Source organism: Caretta caretta, chromosome 3 (assembly GCF_965140235.1).
Source record: "Caretta caretta isolate rCarCar2 chromosome 3, rCarCar1.hap1, whole genome shotgun sequence".
NCBI classification, from domain to species: domain Eukaryota; kingdom Metazoa; phylum Chordata; order Testudines; family Cheloniidae; genus Caretta; species Caretta caretta.
In genome coordinates, this window is record NC_134208.1 from 110,546,299 (window position 1) to 110,566,364 (window position 20,066).

Here is a 20,066-nt window from a genome sequence, read left to right on the forward strand (position 1 = left end):
CACAAATCTGACATCAAAAATTATAACATTCAAAAACCCATAGGAGAACACTTCAATCTCCCTGGATGCTCAATAACAGACTTAAAAGTGAAAATTCTTCAACAACAAAAAAAAAACTTCAGAAACAGACTCCAACGAGAAACTGCAGAACTGGAATTAATTTGCAAACTGGACACCATCAAATTAGGCCTGAATAAAGACTGGAATTGCATAGGTCACTGCAAAAACTAATTTTCCTCCCTGCTGATATTCATACCTTCTTGTCAACTGTTTGAAATGGGCCACCTTGATTACACTGAATTCATTAGCACCGTAAAAGTCATTTTTTCCTTCCTTCCTTCCTTCCTTCCTTATCAACTGTTGAGACTAGCCCACTTCTACCTTAATTGAATTGGCTCATTAGCACTGACCCCCTCCCCCCCCCAACTTGGTAAGGCAACTCGCATCTTTTCAAATGCTGTGTATTTATGTATCTCTACTGTATTTTCCATTCCATGCATCAGATGAAATTGGTTTTAGCCCACGAAGCTTATGCGCAAATAAATGTGTTAGTCTCTAAGGTGCCATAAGGACTCCTTGTTGTTTTTGCTGATACAGCCTAACATGGCTACCACCCTGAAACAGAAAATACTGGGTGCAAACTGAAAGACTCCTGTTCAATACTTTGTATATTAGTTTACACTCCAGTGACTAAGATAAACAGTTTAGGTCACACCCTTACTGTAGATCCTCTTTTTAGCAGAGGTCATATAGTTCCTCGAATGTCAAGACTTCCTTGAAGATATTAGTCATCTTCATCTACAGAAGGCCCTTCTTACCAGACAACACAAACTTCATGCAGTCATTTTGACTGCTCCATTGAGGACTGCACACTAACTATATCAACTGCCTTTGGAACATGCCTGTCCCTTTTCCACTGAGTTTGAGAAAATGTCATGTGAGACAAGTGGGTGCTCAGCACAGTAAATGAGGGATACGTTATCCAATTCACCTCCCGCTCTTTTCAGGGACCCATCTCACAGTACTTCCCTACGAGCTGTCATCAGCTCCAAGGGTGTTCACCAAGTGCATTGAGACCTGCTTAGGTGTTCAAATGTTTCCACTGGCAATAAAAGAGAACTAGTTTTCCCATTTAGTTGTAGAGATCGTTTTACTGGGTTAATTTCTTAAGGTAAGGTGTGTTTGGGAAGGTTTCTTTTTTTCACTAATTCCCATTACCTGCTTTGACTTCCCCATGTGTTCGTGTGTTCTTTGATTTTTTTTTTTTTGTGATGAATAAATTAAATGTAAAAGTCACTGTATATGTTAATGTGAAGGAGCCATTTGTACTCTAACCAGGCCCACGGTTCTTAAAATGTTACTGTTGGGATATTATAACAGTTTATTTGAAGAAATCAGAAGGTGTTAGGTTCTCATTCATTGGCTTTTAAAAGATGAACAATAAACAGTGATCTCTGAAGAAAGAACGCTTGTACCTAGTTCAATGGTTCATAAACCTGTGGGCTGCTTGTGGCCCAATTAACACACAGCTGCGGCTCATGTGACAGCCTCAGGGCCATACAGGTAGTATATATATTGTGTAGATGCTGCCCACATAACACCCAGAAAGCTATGTATGCATTCCACAAGGGTAAATAGGTTGAGAACCACTGATCTTGTCTAAAGTATACTCAGTTTGCAAAACTTTTTAGATTAAAGCTGTATGTAAACTAAATGTTGCTCATTTTCTAAATGGGTTGCATTACAATATACAGATTTCATTTTGGGGGAATCATTCATGTTTACAAGTTGAAGCCCAGATAAGCCTATCTTTCAATCCTTGTAAGATGTAAGCTAACCCAATTTAACTGAACTTGGTAGTTAAAACTAAGCCATACAAACAAAGTAAAACAAACATTAAAAAAAAAAATCTAGGCCAGGAAATATGCATGCATCTTGGCAAAGATTAGATCTAACTCAATCAGCAACCATCAAAATTCATAGATTCATAGATATTTAGGCCAGAAGGGACCATTATGATCATCTAGTCCGACCTCCTGCACAATGCAGGCCACAGAATTTCACCCACCACTCCTAAAAAAGACCTCACACCTATATCTGTGCTATTGAAGTCCTCAAATTGTAGTTTGAAGACCTCAAGGAGCAGAGAATCCTCCAGCAAGTGACCCGTGCCCCATGCTACAGAGGAAGGCGAAAAACCTCCAGGGCCTTCCAATCTGCCCTGGAGGAAAATTCCTTCCCGACCCCAAATATGGCGATCAGCTAAACCCTGAGCATATGGGCAAGATTCATCAGCCAGATACTACAGAAAATTCTTTCCCGGGTAACTTGGATCTTACCCCATCTAAAAACCCATCACAGGCCATTGGGCCTATTTACCATGAATATTTAATTACCAAAACCATGTTATCCCATCATACCATCTCCTCCATAAACTTATCGAGTTTAATCTTAAAGCAAGATAGATCTTTTGCCCCCACTACTTCCCTCGGAAGGCTATTCCAAAACTTCACTCCTCTGATGGTTAGAAACCTTCGTCTAATTTCTAATCTAAATTTCCTAGTGGCCAGTTTATATCCATTTGTTCTTGTGTCCACATTGGTACTGAGTTTAAATAATTCCTCTCCCTCTCTGGTATTTATCCCTCTGATATATTTATAGAGAGCAATCATATCTCCCCTCAACCTTCTTTTAGTTAGGCTAAACAAGCCAAGCTCCCTGAGTCTCCTTTCATAAGACAAGTTTTCCATTCCTCGGATCATCCCAGTAGCCCTTCTCTGTACCTGTTCCAGTTTGAATTCATCCTTCTTAAACATGGGAGACCAGAACTGCACACAGTATTCCAGGTGAGGTCTCACCAGTGCCTTATATAATGGTACTAAAACCTCCTTATCCCTACTGGAAATACCTCTCCTGATGCATCCCAAGATGACATTAGCTTTTTTCACAGCTATATCACATTGGCAGCTCATAGTCATCCTATGATCAACCAATACTCCAAGGTCCTTTTCCTCCTCCGTTACAAATTGTAACTTTTTAAATCACAGCAAGTAAATAACTGAAAAGTTAGATTTGGTATTTCCTAATGGGATACAATAAAATCAAGCTTATATCTGAATTTATACAGGTACTCCAAATCTGTCTACAAAGATGGCCAGTGTCAAGGTTCCTCCCCCACTCTGAACTCTAGGGTACAGATGTGGGGACCTGCATGAAAACCTCCTAAGCTTACTTTTACCAGCTTAGGTTAAAACTTCCCCAAGGTACAGATTAATTTTATCCTTTGTCCTTGGAATATCCACTGCCACCACCAAACTCTAACTGGGTTTACTGGGAAACATAGTTTGGACACGTCTTACCCCGCCAAGATCCTCCCAACCCTTGCACCCCACTTCCTGGGAAAGGTTTGGTAAAAATCCTCACCAATTTGCATAGGTGACCACAGACCCAAACCCTTGGATCTGAGAACAATGTAAAAGCATTCAGTTTTCTTACAAGAAGACTTTTAATAGAAATAGAAGTAGATAGAAGTAAAGGAATCACCCCTGTAAAATCAGGATGGTAGATATCTTACAGGGTAATTAGATTCAAAACATAGAGAATCCCTCTAGGCAAAACCTTAAGTTACAAAAAAGACACACAGACAGAAATAGTCATTCTATTCAGCACAATTCTTTTCTCAGCCATTTAAAGAAATCATAATCTAACACATACCTAGCTAGAGTACTTACGAAAGTTCTAAGACTCCATTCCTGATCTATCCCCGGCAAAAGCAGCCTACGGACAGACACAGACCCTTTGTTTCTCTCCCTCCTCCCAGCTTTTGAAAGTATCTTGTCTCCTCATTGGTCATTTTGGTCAGGTGCCAGCGAGGTTACCTTTAGCTTCTTAACCCTTTACAGGTGAGAGGATTTTTCCTCTGGCCAGGAGGGATTTTAAAGGGGTTTACCCTTCCCTTTACATTTATGACAGCCAGTCAGAATGATGAATTCAAAAATATAAGGATGAATTAAACATATATTAGTGTTGTGTGAAACCAAAGAAAAATTTGAGATGGGCAAAAAGATGCTGTGTTCACAGTTTAAAATTGGTTCACATCTGTAGGGTTTGGTATCTCATGATATAAAGACAAGTGAAACTTATTTCTTATTAAATATCATTGTATACATAAGCACTGAGGTTTTCCTCTCTAGTGGAACTCTAGATCCAACTCCTATTGAAGTTTATGGAAAAATGGTTCATACTCCTACTGTGCAAACTAGTACCATGTCTTAATTTCGGTCTTCAAAAATGAACTGCCTTCTTAAATTCATACCAGATCTCAACTCCAGATCCATTAATGGAGCTATGCAGATTTATGCCAGCTGAGGATATCTGCCCTCTGTTTTATATTTTGTAAAGGCAAACAAAATGCAGTATTTTGAAGTGAGACATGATATTGTCCATCAGTGTGTTGTGTCTCTTCTGAATTCTTTGTCTTACGTGGACTGTAAATCCTTTGGGGACAGAGATCTTATCTACTACACAGTGCAGAGATACCGTCAGCACTCAACAAATTATAAAAGTCACGTGCCTGGCTAAGATGGTTTTCTGAAGAGTATATTCTTGGTTTATTTAAAAAAAAAAATTCCTGTGTCCGCCTACTGTCGCTGTCCTTTTAGCTCCTATGAAAACGTCATTTATACTACTATTCTACTTGTCCTTTTGCATGCCAGAGAAAATGTTTGCCTTTTAAGTTAAACTTAACATTAATGATGCTGCAAAAGTAAAATATATTGAAACTTACCGTGTACTAAAGTCTGTGGGACCTACTGTGTGCAGGTCTATTTCTGATCCAATGGAAGTGGAGTGGTAACACTCACAATCAGTGCAGTGTGATGAAGATCAGCTTCACTCTTTAAGGCTTCTGGCAGCAGGAAATCGTGGTTTTGTGAGCAATAAACCCAAGCTGAGCAATTAATCATATTTAATTTTTCATGCCCTCTGATGTATGAACTATTTTAAAAAATTGTTCTGCAGACCAGTTTTGCTGCAGCTAATTAATCTTTATTTCCCCAGTCATGGAAACCAAATATTCCTCAGCCCTGCCCTCAGCTCCTTCAATTTAGAAGGCAGTGATGGTTTGCGTGGTTGGTTTTCGCAGTCAGTGCAATGACAGGAACTGTTCAGTGTACAAGACTTACTTAAATGTAATATATCAGGCCTTTTTATTTTGCAGGACAAGTTGTTATGAATTAACTACTCTTCATATTAAATATAAATAGGTCAGCCCATGTCTTTTCCCTGAAACAGTCTAGGTAATTTTGAAACCCTTTCTTGTTCCCCAACAGTTGTTTTGACAGAGCAATTGAAGACTGGAGGCAGTTCCATTGCGATCTCAATGACCTCACACAGTGGATAACAGAAGCTGAAGGGTTACTGGCTGATGCCCATGCTGCAGATGGTAGCCTGGATTTGGAGACAGCTGGGATGCATCAGCAGGTACGTGGCGTTCAGTCAAAGGACAGGGAAGCTGACAAAAGTTGAGCATGGATTTGAGCCAAAAATTCAAATCTGCCCATGAATAAAAATATATCTTGAAATTGTGGTGGTCCTCTAAAGTTTCGCAGGAAAATAGGTCTGTGTGTAACTTGAAATTGCTTTTCTGATTGTAATTTCAGTTAATTGTTTTTTAAAGTTTTTTAATCAGGGGTTAGAAAACAGGGCTTTTGTCCCTGTCTTCTATTGATTTTTTTTTTTCCTATATGAAGGTTCAGTTGGGTACTTTTAAAAATATATTAGAATTAATGTGTACTGTAGTCCTTAATTGGGTATACTTTTAAAAATAATCAGTATATCTATAATTGGCTATTGCAGGGTTTAGTTTTCCATTCTGAGTAGAAAGCAAGCACAATTGTTTTGTTTTTATAAAACTGTCCTGTGTAAAGACTCCAGAAAAATGTAATTTTATTTGCTTTAGTTTTGCCTTTTCAGATTTTGTTTTCCTGGTTCTTCTCATGTATCACCAAGAAAGGGGAAGCAATTTTTCTGTTTACAAAATTAAATTAAGGTTTTAGCTAAAAGCAAGAAGCTAAAGCATAACTTTAAAATGAACCCCAAATAAAAAAATACCCTATATAAATACCAGATATCTATATTTATATATATATCTATATCTATATTTTATAAATCCAAATGTTAAATACCTGTGTTTTACAGGAGAAATTTATGATCCACTGAGTATTGCTTGAATTTTATTCTTGTTCTTAGTGCTGTTGGGCGTTTTCTTCTAGGGCATTTCCTTTCTCTTCCTGGAATCATAGTCAGTTCTGTTCTAGGCACAAAGAGATCCTGTACTAATAATGTAAAAAGCTTTTTCTAGCCCCGAGGGATAGGTTAAGGTTTGAACCTGACTTTATCTAACTTTCCTCAGTTGCCTGGATTTTTTGTGATCTCCGCAGCTTATGGCAGCATGGCCAAAATTATCCCAGCTACAGTGTTGTAAGGTTACAAGTACACGGTGCACACAAGTTCAGAGAATAACTGGTGAAAAATAATTTTAATCTGTGGGCAATTTTAAAAAAAGAAAAAAATGTAGCACTTAATAAAAACATCAGTGCATGAATGTAGATGCTAATACTAACCATGTAAAAGTCAGTTCTTTTATCCTGTATTCAGTTGTATTCAATAGCCGATTGTGCATCAGTCTTTTAAAAATATTAAGTCTAAGCCAATTTACTAATAACGAGCATTTAATCAATCATTTAAAGCTGCATATTGTTGATGTAAAGTTTCTTTAAAATGCTCTTTTTGGTAAAATAATATGCAGCCAGGATGCATTCTCAATGTTATAAACCATAAATCAAAGTCAGGTTAGGTCAGTAATAAAATTCTGCGTGGTTTTCATACTTGTGACAGGAACTTGAAGAAGGAGTCAGCAGTCATCAGACCAGCTTTTCAGCACTGAACAGAACTGGGGAAGGAATCATACAGAAACTCTCCACTACAGATGGGAGCTTCCTGCAGGAAAAACTGGCGGGGTTAAATAAACGCTGGAAAGCAATTACTGCTGAGATTGTGGATAGACAACAGAGGTAATAAGTTAATCAGAAATTTGGGTGTCTGAGCAGATATGATGGGGAAAATCTCATTAGAAGAGTCCAGAGGAGGTATAGGATTCTATTGCACACTATCATTAGTCTGAATTTTCCTGACATTTAGACTCCATTTTCAAACTGCCTCATAGAACCACTTTCTCATAAAAGCATCAGCAATTGACTACTCAGATTGCTGTTAACACGAACAAACACAAGCCCCTCCCCCCCCCCCCCCCCCCCCCCAGTTTTCTCCACTTAAAATGGCTTCACTGCAAAATCGGATTATTTGGAGGGACCACTGCTACGTTCAGTTCAACCTTACCCAGAGGAATTAGCTGTAAGTACATTTCTGCTGATCTTTAATTTTCAATAACCTGAACGTATTGTCTGAAATCCAAAAACAAAGTAATAGAGGACACAAAGAGAAAATATATTTTTTTGTAGGAGTTGAAAGACTCATACACAATTGTTTGTTTTTCTGAATGGACAGTTTATAAATAAGATCAGAATCCATTTTGAAGTACTACTGTACATGTTGTGTAAAAGATCAAAGTTCAAGGGTAGTCTGAGCAAAAGTACACGTTTTCAGAATATCTATGTGGGATATGAAATGCCTGTGTGTCATTTAATTTTAATAGAAATTGTGACTCTAAATCCCCATAATTAATATTATTTTTGAGTTTTCTGAAACAAATCTAATTTTTAGTCTTCTCTGCTGAATATAGAAAATAAATAAAATCTTCTTGATTATTATATTAGGCGAAACCGAGTAAGTTTTCATGTACTACAAGAAAATGTCCTTTCCCAATGTTTGCATGTTTAGAGGCTCTCCTGAATATTTTCACAGACAATGGTCTTTTAGTGTCTTATAGAAATTAGGCCCTAGTAATTGTTGAAACTTGGCTTTATGATGCCTTGGTTCATGTGCACTTTTTAATTTAATATTTTATTTGGAATAAACCTATTCGGAGATTTTTAAAGTAAAGTTTAAGCCATAGTTGTTGGAATGTGATTTGCTTATTTATGGTTGAGGAAAGAATCCGTTGATCAGCAAAACCAACTCTTTTGGTAACTCTCATTAGTGTAAAACCGAGAGCTGCATGTCACATTGGAGGTAGTGTGGGAATGTGTTTGCTGCTATAGCAGTATGTCTCACACCTCAACAGGCTTTAGTATTTGAATGTGACATTTTGCAAACGTTAGGTTTGCTGCAAGTGTCTTTCTCAGTAAACATGTATTTTCTTCCACTTTTAATCAAGTTGTCTCCATTTAATCATGTATGTTGATTTGCTTCATTTTAGTCTTTTATCCGCTGTGGGATTTGTGTTTTTTAGACTGAAAGGAGAGGATCAGCAGCTAATGGACTACAGGAAGAAGTTGGATGAGTTTAGTTGCTGGTTGGAAAATGTAGAAAATTCCCTGGAAATGAGACCTACATTCAACCCTGAAGAAAACCTGCGAGAATTAAAGGCAAGATGGATTAAAATGTGTATGAGTGCATGTGTGTCTTTCATTAATTCTGAATCTGCCATGGTCCTAATGTGGGACAAATATCCAAAATGAGGAGAGGCACAAGAAAAATAGTATGGCATAAAGTGACATGGGATTAATTACCAAAATAAGGGACAGCTTTTACTGAGGGCCAATTGAGAGTTGTGTATGAGATAGGAGAAGATGCCATTGGATGCAGTAAGTCAGTACATACTTATGCCGTGGAACCTTAGTGTTTTTGTTATATTCTCAGTTCAAAAACAACACCTGGCACTTCTGAAAAAGAATTTGTGGCATGTGAAATAGTAAGGGCAATTGCGAACATTATATATCTTCATGTGACTAAACAGACTGAATACCATCAAAAATTATAACAAGGGCACGTAATTATAATTTGTTTGAAGTGTGTTTTTACTTGTCAAGGTGAGTCGTATTAACATTTTTGAGGTTGAAGTGTAGGAAGTTAAATTAATATCACAATGCATTTGATTACTATAAAGTTATCCAGTGTGTGTGTCAATGTTTTATTGTACTTTAAGGTAAATAAGCAAGTAAATAGCCAACTAAAATATATGTAAACAATGACACCTGTGTCCTGTTACTGGGAAGCTGAATATTTTTTTAATTGTCCTTTTAGTCAGCATGGAATACTTTTTTGTTTTTAAATTTTATCAGAGTTGAACATCGATAACATAATACTGTTGTATCTGTGAGCATGATAATGAGAGAATGCTGTCAGGACCTGAATAGACTGGAACAGATCAGTCTGTCTGGCAATGCTACTACGTTGAAATTTCAACTATTGGCCCCAAATAGAATACAAAAATCAAACTTTCTCCAAATCTGTTTAAATGAGGTAAATTGGTTACAATTACATCAATTGTTCATTCGAGTACAGTTTATTGTATAGTGCCCAACCAGTAGTTATCAAAGCTAATCTTATTTCCTGATCATTATATTCTCCCTGCCAGCTAATCTTATTTCGTGATCATTATATCCTCCCTGCCCACACTTTGGGGGGCGCGAACCCTGCTAGGAAAGTATTACTAATGATCATTATAGGCACTCAGATAGTCTGATGAGCGTCAATTATATAAAAATCTGGATGGATAAATGGTTGCATACATGTTGTTGTCCTTGTTGTTAACAGTGTAATTATTTATTTAGTTGTGCTAAGTGCTTTACAGACAAATAGAAGACCTGTTGTGCAGTACTTACAGTTTGAGGCCCTGAACCCAGACCGTTTTTCCCATGTATAATCCCACTGAAGTCAGTTGGGGACTACACACAGGAAAAACTTTTTGCTGGATCTGCCCTGCAATGTAACATTAACACAGGCAACAGTGAATAAGGGGGGAAGATTCAGGAATCAAAATAAGATAATGAGGTTTTTTACTCAAAACCATTTACTTAAAATTCCCCTCCCCCCCCCCCCCAAAAAAAAAAAAAACCTCAGCGCAATCTTGGGTCTTGATTGTGTAACAAACTGCATGTGTGCTTTTCTAGACATTGATTTAGTCTGGGGCAAACTGGGGAGTAAATCTGCAGCTCACTAACTTGCTGCGTACTGAGTAGCTGAGTGGACCCTGCTATCGTGCACTAGGAAACTTTTCAGTTTAGCAGGCTCGTGCGCTGTAGATTTACATCCTCAGCTTGCTGTGCACTAACTCTTTACACAGGCCTCAAGAGTCTGCCTGTGCGGAGCTTGTTGCAGGATTGGGGCCTTAGTTTTTAAAGACTTGAAAACTGGTACAGACTGTAGTTTTAACTGAGGTGGAGACACCGGTAATCAGTGCTTTATAATTCTGGATATATTGGCTACACCAAAAGGTAACCAAACCCAAGTATGCATATAGCAGTTGAGTAGCTTTCACGAGTAATGTATAAAAGCAGATCCATTTGCTATTCTCTTTTAGTTTCAGTTCCTCAGATTTTTGTGTTTCATGTAGGAGGAAAATAAATTCTGATAATCAAGTAAAGTTTTTAAATAATCTGAATGTTTTCTGTTTGGGATGTTATTAGTAGAGCCCTGCAAATTTGCGGATATCTGCAGATGTTTGCGGATTGTAGATTGGATGCAGATACCAATTTTTGTATCCACGCAGGGCTTTAGTTATTAGATCTCTAGTTTATATGCTGTTTGATTTGGTTAATTTTTCCTAATGAACTCTCCAAATGTCAAATTCTTTAGTTAACTAAAACATTTATTAGAGTGAGTGTGTGTGAGTGTGTGTCTGCACGCGCGCATGCACAGTCATCTTCAGACTAAAGCTCTCTCTTGCCCCCTGTAGGACTTAACTGAGGAAATGGAAGTACAAGGAGAAAAACTGAAATGGTTGAACAGAACTGAACCTGAGATACTTTCAGATAAAAGCGTTGGTTTTCAGGAAAAAGAGAGAATTTCTGACACCTTAAGGACTATCAGCATGAAATGGAACAAGGTGTGTATTTTCTCCATATTGATTATGTGTAGTCAGCATGTCTAGTAGTTTATTAGACAGAGGTCTGTCGTCCTTTCCATACACGTGTGACTCCCACTAATGCTTTTGGAAGCTGTCCATGCATGTCGAGGGAAGGCTAGACTCCATAGTGTAGAGCATAAGTACTGTTCCATGTCTTAAGTGCTAAACTCATGTAAAAATTGTTCAATTCATATGAATTCTCCTTTGGTTTGGATCTTTCTGGTTGAACTGGTTTTCTTTCAAAGAGCTAGATTTAGACCGTGTTTTTTTTTTAAACAAGCTGTAAAGTATCAATTAGAAATTGACCTTTCAAAATATCATCTTAAGAAATCGAATGTTTGCAATTATCATAGCAAGTATTAAATAAAACCAAACTCTTTCCTTTTAGATAGTAGGAATTAGCAATTCTAATGAAATGTGACCTCTTTGGCTTGATGACCAGATGAAGATAGGAGAATACCAGAGACTGGAGTAGTGTGATTGAGGTTGTGTGAGAAGATTGATAGGACAGTTTGGTTGTGGGTCAGGAATTTGAGCATTTACCAGGGGGAAGAGAGATTTGGTAGCTGTGGGGAGGAAAAAGATGCCTGTATCTCTCTTGCTGCCTCCTCAAGCCAAGTAACCCTCTTCCTTTTTCTTTTCCTTTCCTTTCCCCAAAATAATAGTGTAACTAAATTTGGTTGGCTCTAGTAGTGGGATAATTTTTAAAATTTTTTAAAAAACCTCACCTCATATTATGGTACATCTTGTGTGCCTCTGCTAATATCTCAACTAGCAGTGAATGGGTCACAGCTTGGGTACTTGGGCGGAAAAGAGGGTCTTTGACCTGTCTCTAAATTCTGTTCTGTTTGACTCTTAACTCAGACATACACATATATAAAACACTACACTATAGATAGATATAAAAACGAAATTTGAGCACAGGGTGACATTGCTTGTGGTTATTAAATGATCGGTTTCTATGATGCTTTGTTTGCTGTCTAAAGAAATCTTCTTTGTAAACATAGCGTTAGTATTTTTGTGTATTTTGTGATCAGTAGTTTAGCTATGTTAATAAGTGTTTCTTTGTAGCTGTTAAAAAGCAAACATTCTTACGGGTATTTTTTTCACTTGCATTCTGTGCTATAGTTGTTCAAAGAGGTACCTGACAGAGTGAGAGAACTCGAGGCGTATGTTCAGCAGCTCCATCTTGTGACACAGGCAAAGCCTTCTGGTGAGTGATGAGCAGAAAACATATTTTACGGTCATGTCTAATTTGGTTGAGTTTAATCCTGTTTGCAGTAAAAAAAAAATAATTATACTAACTTGGGTGAAGTGGAGATTATAATATGAAGGTTTTGCATCCTTGTATTTAGGACTGCTTTTATATTATTGGCAACACTGGAGCACTTAATTGGGGAAAAGGATAGGTTACAGTTTTTTGTTGTTGCTTGAGAGTTGACTGTTGATTAATAAAACTGCTTGTTTGTTGTTTGTATTGCCATAGTGCCTAGGCACCCCAACCATGGACCAGAAACCCATTGTGCTAGGTGCTGTACAAACACACAACAAATGCAGTCCCTGCCTGAAAGAGATTACAATCTGAAATTAAGTAAATGGATTCATAATGTTTTTCAAAATTCCTTACCAAGGAAAACTTAAATGGAGCAAAACACTTCGTTATAATCTCAGCCTGTCAAGGGTCTGTATTGACTTGAGTTGAAATCAAGACTGTTAGGTGAACAATGGTTCATAATTTTTGTTACTGGAAGGCAAACGTCCATGGTTTGAACTTCTGCTTGATGAACTTATCTGTTTTTGGAACTAAGTAAACCAAGAGCAGTTGTAATTTGTGGAGTTTTTGGAAGGTGATCTGGTGATGCGTTGAAGTGTTTGTTTTAAAATATGCACATCCCTAAGCCACCTGACTTGTAAGATTGGGAGCCCTCAATGTAACCAGGTTTGAGTGTTGAAAGAAGGGATGGGGACCAGACTAGAAGTGTTGTTGTTCCTGCTCCATCCAACCAGACATCAGGCCAAGCTGTAAATTGCTAAATCTGTGCAAGACCTTAAGCAGTAGCTAAGTTGTTTGTGTCTGAGGTGAGCTCTGTGTTGAGAATTTTAAAGATCTTGTGGTTTTCCACCAAAAGTACTAGTTTTGGACCTAGCCATAATGGAAGAAATACTTCAGTTCTTCTTTGAGTGCTGGTATGTATGTGTATTCCACTGTGGGTACACATGGGCCTGGAGCCAGAGAATTTTGAAAGCAGTGTCTCACCCGGCTCACCTGTTGCCTCTGTCTGAAGAGACAAAGCGCAGGGTAGACTGACTGCCTCTCCAGTTCCTTCTAACTGCTGCGTGGACTGGGTTGGATACTAGGCTATGCCCAAGTTTCTGGGCTTCAAAACTTGTGATTCCTGCCCATGATCCTTCTCAGTCAGCGATGACCACTAATGCTCCTTGTACACCTTGGGGAAACCCACATTGCAGCAGGGTGCAGTATCTGCCATTTGTTCCCGGGAAGGGTGAGAACTTTGCCTCCTGATGCACCGTGTGGCCCAATATGATCATGGCTAGGGAACCCCTAACCACAGTCCCCTATGCATGAGCCAAGCTAAGCAAGGAGTTTGCCAAATCAGGAGTGAAGGAGTGTGCTTCAACAGAGCATTTGGTAGGGTCTTGTGGGAGAGCAGGAAGCATTCTCATAAACCAGAAGCTAAGTCTTCCTTCAAATCCACTTAGAAGAAGTCGGATCCAATCTTGCCTAAACTGAGTATTAGCTCAGCCCAGGAGAACTTGGAACGTACTAAGTCTCAGAGGCTTGATAAGAAAGCTCAGAAGTCTAGGGCTTCACTGGCAGCAGATCGTGGTCTGGTGGTACTGATGAAGATATATTGCTGAGAGCATTGGCCACCCATGGTACCATCTGCAACAGTTGTGGCACAGACTGTCTTTATTGTGGCTCCAATGGTTCAGACACACAGGAATCCTCTCACTTTGGGAAGAGCTGAGACCTACTCTCCTCCTGAGGACATCTTCACGCTCTCAGATCCGGAGACTTCCACTTCTTTGGTTCCCTCCCTTTTGAGAGAGGTTACAACTCCACCACAGAAGCTGGCCTTTGGAAGGAGTTTGTCTCCCATTCCATCTCTGGGCTATGATTTTCCTCCAGCAGCACCATGGGCACTACCTATGGAACTGGAATCAATTTTTTTTCTTCTTTGGGAGATTCTGAATTGCCCAATGAACCTTTATGCCCTGTTTCTCCAGGACAAACCTTCCCAGTCAGAAGATCCTGGGCCAACTTGTGACCAACCTTCACATTACCATGCACCTCATAACTGTTGACCACCATGACCTCCATTTGACCCATCCTTTTGGCCATACTGGCGCCCATCGGACCAGTGCCATCCTGTTGGTCTCGTCTGCTAGGGAGTCATCCCTCCCCTCCCCTTTTGAGGGGACAACTGGAGCTGCCCCTGAACCCTACTGAGGAGGAGTATGCACCGGATCCAGTGTTTCCATCAGATCCGATGAGCTTGCCATCTTAAGTGCCAGACATGGTGGTGACTCTGTTTCCATCTCCCCATGATGACTATAATCAATTCCAGGAACTCCAAAGAATTGTAGGGGAGCTGCAGATTCCTCGAGAAGGTTCAGGATCCTTAAACCAAGCCCTTGGACATGCTCCAGTACAATATCCCTTCCAGTTAATGAAGCCATCCTGGAACCAGCTAGAGTGCTCTGGAATATCCGAGCTACCTGCACCCCCATACCTAAAAGGGCATTATGGCCTTGTCAAAGAGGCAGAATTCCTGTTCTCTCACCATACTTCTTGTTCTTTAGCCACTGCAAAGTGATCTAGGCAACAACCCTGATCTACCCCGACTGATAAGGAGGGCAAGTGTCTCAACTTATTGGGAAGGAAAGTCTTTTCTTCTTCTAGCCTGTGGTTCAGGACAGCCAGTTACCAAGCGCTACAGGGAAAGTATGACTTCCTGAATTGTTCGAAATTTGTGGATTTTATTGACAGAGCTTTTTCAAGCTATGAACTTTATCGTAGACTAGATCATAACTAAGGCTACAATTTTGTCATGAGTATTTTTATTAAAAGTCACAGACAGGACACAGGCAATAAACAATAAATCACGGATTTGTTGAAGGCGGAGCCCAAGCCCTGCCACCCTGGATTGAATTATTGGAATTTTCAAGAAGTCACGGAGATCTCATAAAATCCCAGAATCTGTGACTTCCGTGACAGATTCATCGCCAGCCACAGAGTGCCTGTCAAGACCCCCCCCCCCTCTCTCTCTCCCCCTTAAGACTTATGGTCTCATGCACGTATGTGACAGCTTTTGCTAGACTCCACCTTTGTTTTGCCTACAAGAGTGGCTTCAAACTATGTACTTGCCAAACCAACAGTCCGTGAGCACCATAGTGACTGTTCCCAGCAAAAGGATGTCATCCTTGTCATAGTGGAAGAATCCCCTCCAGCTGTGCATTTGCGTTCCCTTCCTTGCCTCCACATGGGACAGGACAATCATTACCAACACATCCCTGTTGGGAGCTCATGTGAACAACAGTGCAGTGCGAGGCCCCTGGATGTTTCGAGAGTCCATGAGCTACAAGCAGTTCAAAGGGCTTGCAAAAGCATTCCCCCATTTGTGCAGGGTCACCATCCCCTCATAATGTCAGACAACATCACAACAGTCTTTTTACATCAACAAAAAGGTTGGAGCAAATCCACCCCTCTGTGCACAGAAGCAGTTAGTCTGTGGAACTGGTGTATTGATAATCAGATTACCCTGTTGGCAGTCCTCCTCCAAGGAAACCAGAATGTGCTAACGGACTCTCAGCTGACACTTTGTGGTCGATCATGAATGGGTGCTTCACAACTCTGTGGTAAACAATATTTTTGCTCGGGGGAGGGGTCCCCCTCCAGGGACCTGTCTGCCTCCCAAATAAATAGAAAATGTAACATACGCCATTCTAGAGGAATCCTGGGTTGCTGCTCACAGGACAATGCTCTACATCTTCCATGGTCAGATCATATGAACTATGCCTTCCCTCCACTACGGCCTCAAGTTTTGCGCAAGATTCGGCAGGACAGGGCATGAGTTATTCTTAATGTCATCAACTGGCCAAGATAATTTTGGTTCCCAGACCACCTACACATGTCATCTGAGGCACTGACCATTATTCCTATGCTTCCCAATCTCCCTACTCAGTGGAATGGCAAGAGCAGGCAACCCGATCCTTGTCTGCTACATCTCAGAGCCTAAATGAGCATCGTCCTTAGAGTAATTGTGCATTGAAGCTGTACAGAGCATCCTTTCTAATAGTAGGAAGGATTCCACTAGGAATTGTTACCTAGCCAAGTGGAATCTCTTCTCTATCTGAGTGCATCAGACCTATTTCTCCAGAAGCCACAGATATTTCTTTAATTCTGAACTATATTCTTTCCTTGAAGACAGCAGGTTTGTGCATCAGTTCCTTACGGGTGTGCTTGGCAGCAATCGGTGCATACCATCTGCCTTCACAGGGCTACTTGATCTTCGCATGCCCTCTGACTAGCAGATTCTGGAAAGACCAAATCAGAACCCCTACGCTTATTAAAAAAGTCTGTTCCTCAATGCAACTTGAACCTTGTTCTCTCAGTACGCACTAAGCCTCCTTTTGAACCATTAGCTTTCTTGCTCCATGTCTCTCCTGTCCATAAAGGTCTCATTACTGGTAGTAATCACTTCCACCAGGAGGGTTAGTGATCAGGGGCCATTGATGGCCAATCCTGCCATAAGGATGAGGTTTCATTAAGTTTGCGCCCTAAATTCAACCGCAGAGTAGTCTGAATTTCACTTGAACCAGTCTATTCACTTATATGTATTCTTCCCAAAACCTCATGCATCCTTAGAAGAAAGGAGGCTCCATTCCCTCAACGTTTGGCGAGCCTTAACCTTTTGTCTGCAGAGAATGAAAAGAATCAGGAAATCCCCTAAACTTTTTGTCACCATAATGGAAAGGGTCAGGCTGTATCCTCTCAAGCAATCTCAGAATGGATCTCTGGCCATATTTTGCTCTGCTATCAGTTGTCTAATCTTCCCCCTCCTCGTGGGATAAGAGTTCATTCCACAAGAATGTAAGCAACATTTATGGCATGGATTCAAGAAACGCCTCTACTTGATATTTGTAAGACGGCTTTGTGGAGCTCAGTCCATACTTCTGTTAGATGCTATGCCTTGGTACAAGGCTCCTCTGTAGATGCATCTTTTGGAACAGCAATCCTTCATTCGGCTCTGCCATCTGCAACCTCGTACCCTCCTTCTATACGAGTACTGCTTATCAGTCATCCACAATGGAATACACACAGGGACCAGCACTCGAAGTAGAAGAGAAAGTTACTTTCCTTATAGTAACTGGAGGTTCTTCAAGATGTGTGGTCCATATATCTATTCCACTACCCACCCTCCTTCCCCTCTGCCGCAGATCATCTCTGATTCATGGTGGAGAAGGAACTTGAGGCGGTTGGTCTGCTTGAGTCAGGGTGTATGTGTGGACCAATGGCCACTGCTTTCAACGTTCTCAGCTCCAGGTACATGGAGTGCATGCCTACTTACAGTGAAATAGAGATAGGGCCTATACATCTTGAAGAACTGCCAGTTACTATAAGGTAAGTAACTTTTCTCTTTCAGAGAGTGGGTCCGTAGTTCCCTTTCCTACCCAACTGGAAACAATATCTACATGTCCAGGGCATATGCACTCTTCTTTGACCCTGATATTTTTAGTTCGGCAAGTTATTGTATCTCAAGTAATTGTGATTCAGGTTTGATTTTTGCAACATTTCCTTCTTTGGAAACCATTGTTGTTTTCTAATTAATGTGAATCATTGGGTCACTCTTTATTGGCATAAAATTAAGTGACGTATTTTGTGTTCTCTGAAGGATTTTTTTGTGTGTGCTGTTGTCAAGGTGCTTCAAATGTCATTGTTGCTATTCTTTCTCTGTACACATTGGCATGAATTTGTAGATCTTGCAGAAAATGCCATGGTTTTTGTAGTTCTTACCAGTGTCACTTTGGACTTGATTTTTTTAAATATTAAGGAAAGAATATTTTTTAAAATGCTGACTATATTTATTGTTTCAGCTTATCCTGCTGTCCAAAACGTGGTGCTACTATCCTCTCCCTTTGAAGCTCCTGTACAGACTCAGCAGGCTTTGGAACTTTCTGCACCTGCTGATCTGGATAAAACTACAACTGAACTGGCTGATTGGCTGGTGTTGATTGACCAGATGCTCAAGTCGAACATAGTCACTGTGGGAAATGCAGAAGAGATCAATCGTACAATTGCACGAATGAAAGTACGTGTCACTGGAGAAACTAGTAATCTTGATGATACACAACAACTTTAGTGGTTTTTTTTTTTTTTTTTTAATTTCCATATATTCTGTGAGGGAAGAAACAAAGAGAAAATCATTGTACTTTACTGCAGCTAGTGAAAATTATTTGAAAATGACTGTTTAAGAAATAAAAATTTGTTATATATACTGTAGTTCTAAAATTGTTCTTCTTCTTTCCCCTGTTAAGCCCTTGGTGTCCTACATCTCCAGGGCCATACTGTTTTTATGCCTAGACCTTCTGATTTTGTGAAAAAGTGCTGTATGTAGAGTGAATATATGTAGGGGCATTACCAAAATCTTTTGCTGGTATATGCCTTTTGTTGAAAGTCAGTACATCAGCTTTTGGTCAGTTTAGAAAGCTATGCTGTTATCTGTGCAATATAAGGGTATTTTAGATTGTATCATAATGCAAGTTAATTTATTTCCATTTAATTTTAAATTAGAAAAACGATTGTAAATGCTAATGTTAGACACTCACAAATGTTTGTTCCTGATCATAGTCCACCTGGGGCTGAGGCAGGACTGGGCATAGATATCTGTGAGTGTCTACATTAGCATTTGTGATCATTTTACTTATGTTAATTGTACATTAATCAATATGAGTTAAAACATGACCAAAAACTAGGCAAACCCTGAGCAACTCATTGTATTGTGACTTCTAATGTCAGAATTTTTCGAAGAAGAGTTCAGTGTATGGTAGCTTTAGAGAAGTTAAGATTTTCTTTTAACTTCATAGCATTCATTACATCTTGGTATAGTAATTAGGCAGCACTTTGCAAAAATCATGTTATACTCTCATTTTTGGATACAAGACATTTTTGATTACCTCAAACAGGCTGATTTTCTTTTTCCCCTTTAATAATGATTACTCTTTAGTAATAGCTTTGTTAGGTTTTATAGTGAGAAACTAATTTACAAAAGAGAAAAAAGAGGTAGCCGAAAATATTGTGTTTCACTTCCAATTAATGTGTAGCTCACATAGATTAATCTGCACTTCAGAATCTTCAATAATAGCCGATCAAAATAAAGTAGCTTTATGATACTGTGACACTGAAAGTAATTATACTTCTAAAATATAGATGGGAACAGCTGTCTACAAGCACAATCTGTCTTAAGTTCATAACTGCATGTAGTCCAGAAAATGTTTTTATAATGTTAAAATTTGCATTTTGTAATTAAAAAAATCTAATATTGATTCTTACAGATAACAAAGGAGGATTTAGAGCAGCGCCATCCTCAGTTGGATTCTGTTTTTACTTTGGCTCAAAATTTGAAAAATAAAACTTCCAGTTCAGATGTTAGGACAGTGATCACAGAAAAATGTAAGTTCTCTCTCATATATGTATATATATATATATATATTTTTTTTTGCAAGCATAATCAGTTTTTCATTTTACTAAAATAAACTTTTATTTTCTTTCTTAATAAAGTATGAACATTTTCCCTAATTATAGCAGACTAGCTTGTACGCATGTAGGACTTAGCAGTCAAAACAGTCAAGTGACTTTCAGTTTCCCAGTGTTATTTAAAAACATTTATCACTAATCACTAATTAAAATATTCCTGCTTCTTTACTGTCCATTTCTTAAGTATGGGGGGAGGAGGGGAGATATCTTGGATAGCTCAGTACAGAGTAGCTCATGAAAGGCTTGAGAACGGCTTGC

At 39.2% G+C, this 20,066-nt stretch overlaps 1 protein-coding gene across 2 annotated transcripts in view; it reads left to right on the top strand.

Moving 5' to 3' along the window:
• Positions 1 to 20,066, top strand: part of UTRN (utrophin) — a 577,632-nt gene that overhangs the window by 246,422 nt on the left and 311,144 nt on the right. For both annotated transcript variants that reach the window (XM_048844328.2, XM_048844327.2), the window contains 7 exons: positions 5,331 to 5,481; positions 6,898 to 7,073; positions 8,411 to 8,546; positions 10,859 to 11,008; positions 12,158 to 12,242; positions 18,149 to 18,363; positions 19,607 to 19,724. In XM_048844328.2, the coding sequence (XP_048700285.2) occupies positions 5,331 to 5,481; positions 6,898 to 7,073; positions 8,411 to 8,546; positions 10,859 to 11,008; positions 12,158 to 12,242; positions 18,149 to 18,363; positions 19,607 to 19,724 (1,031 nt within the window). The remainder of the gene's footprint in view (positions 1 to 5,330; positions 5,482 to 6,897; positions 7,074 to 8,410; positions 8,547 to 10,858; positions 11,009 to 12,157; positions 12,243 to 18,148; positions 18,364 to 19,606; positions 19,725 to 20,066) is intronic.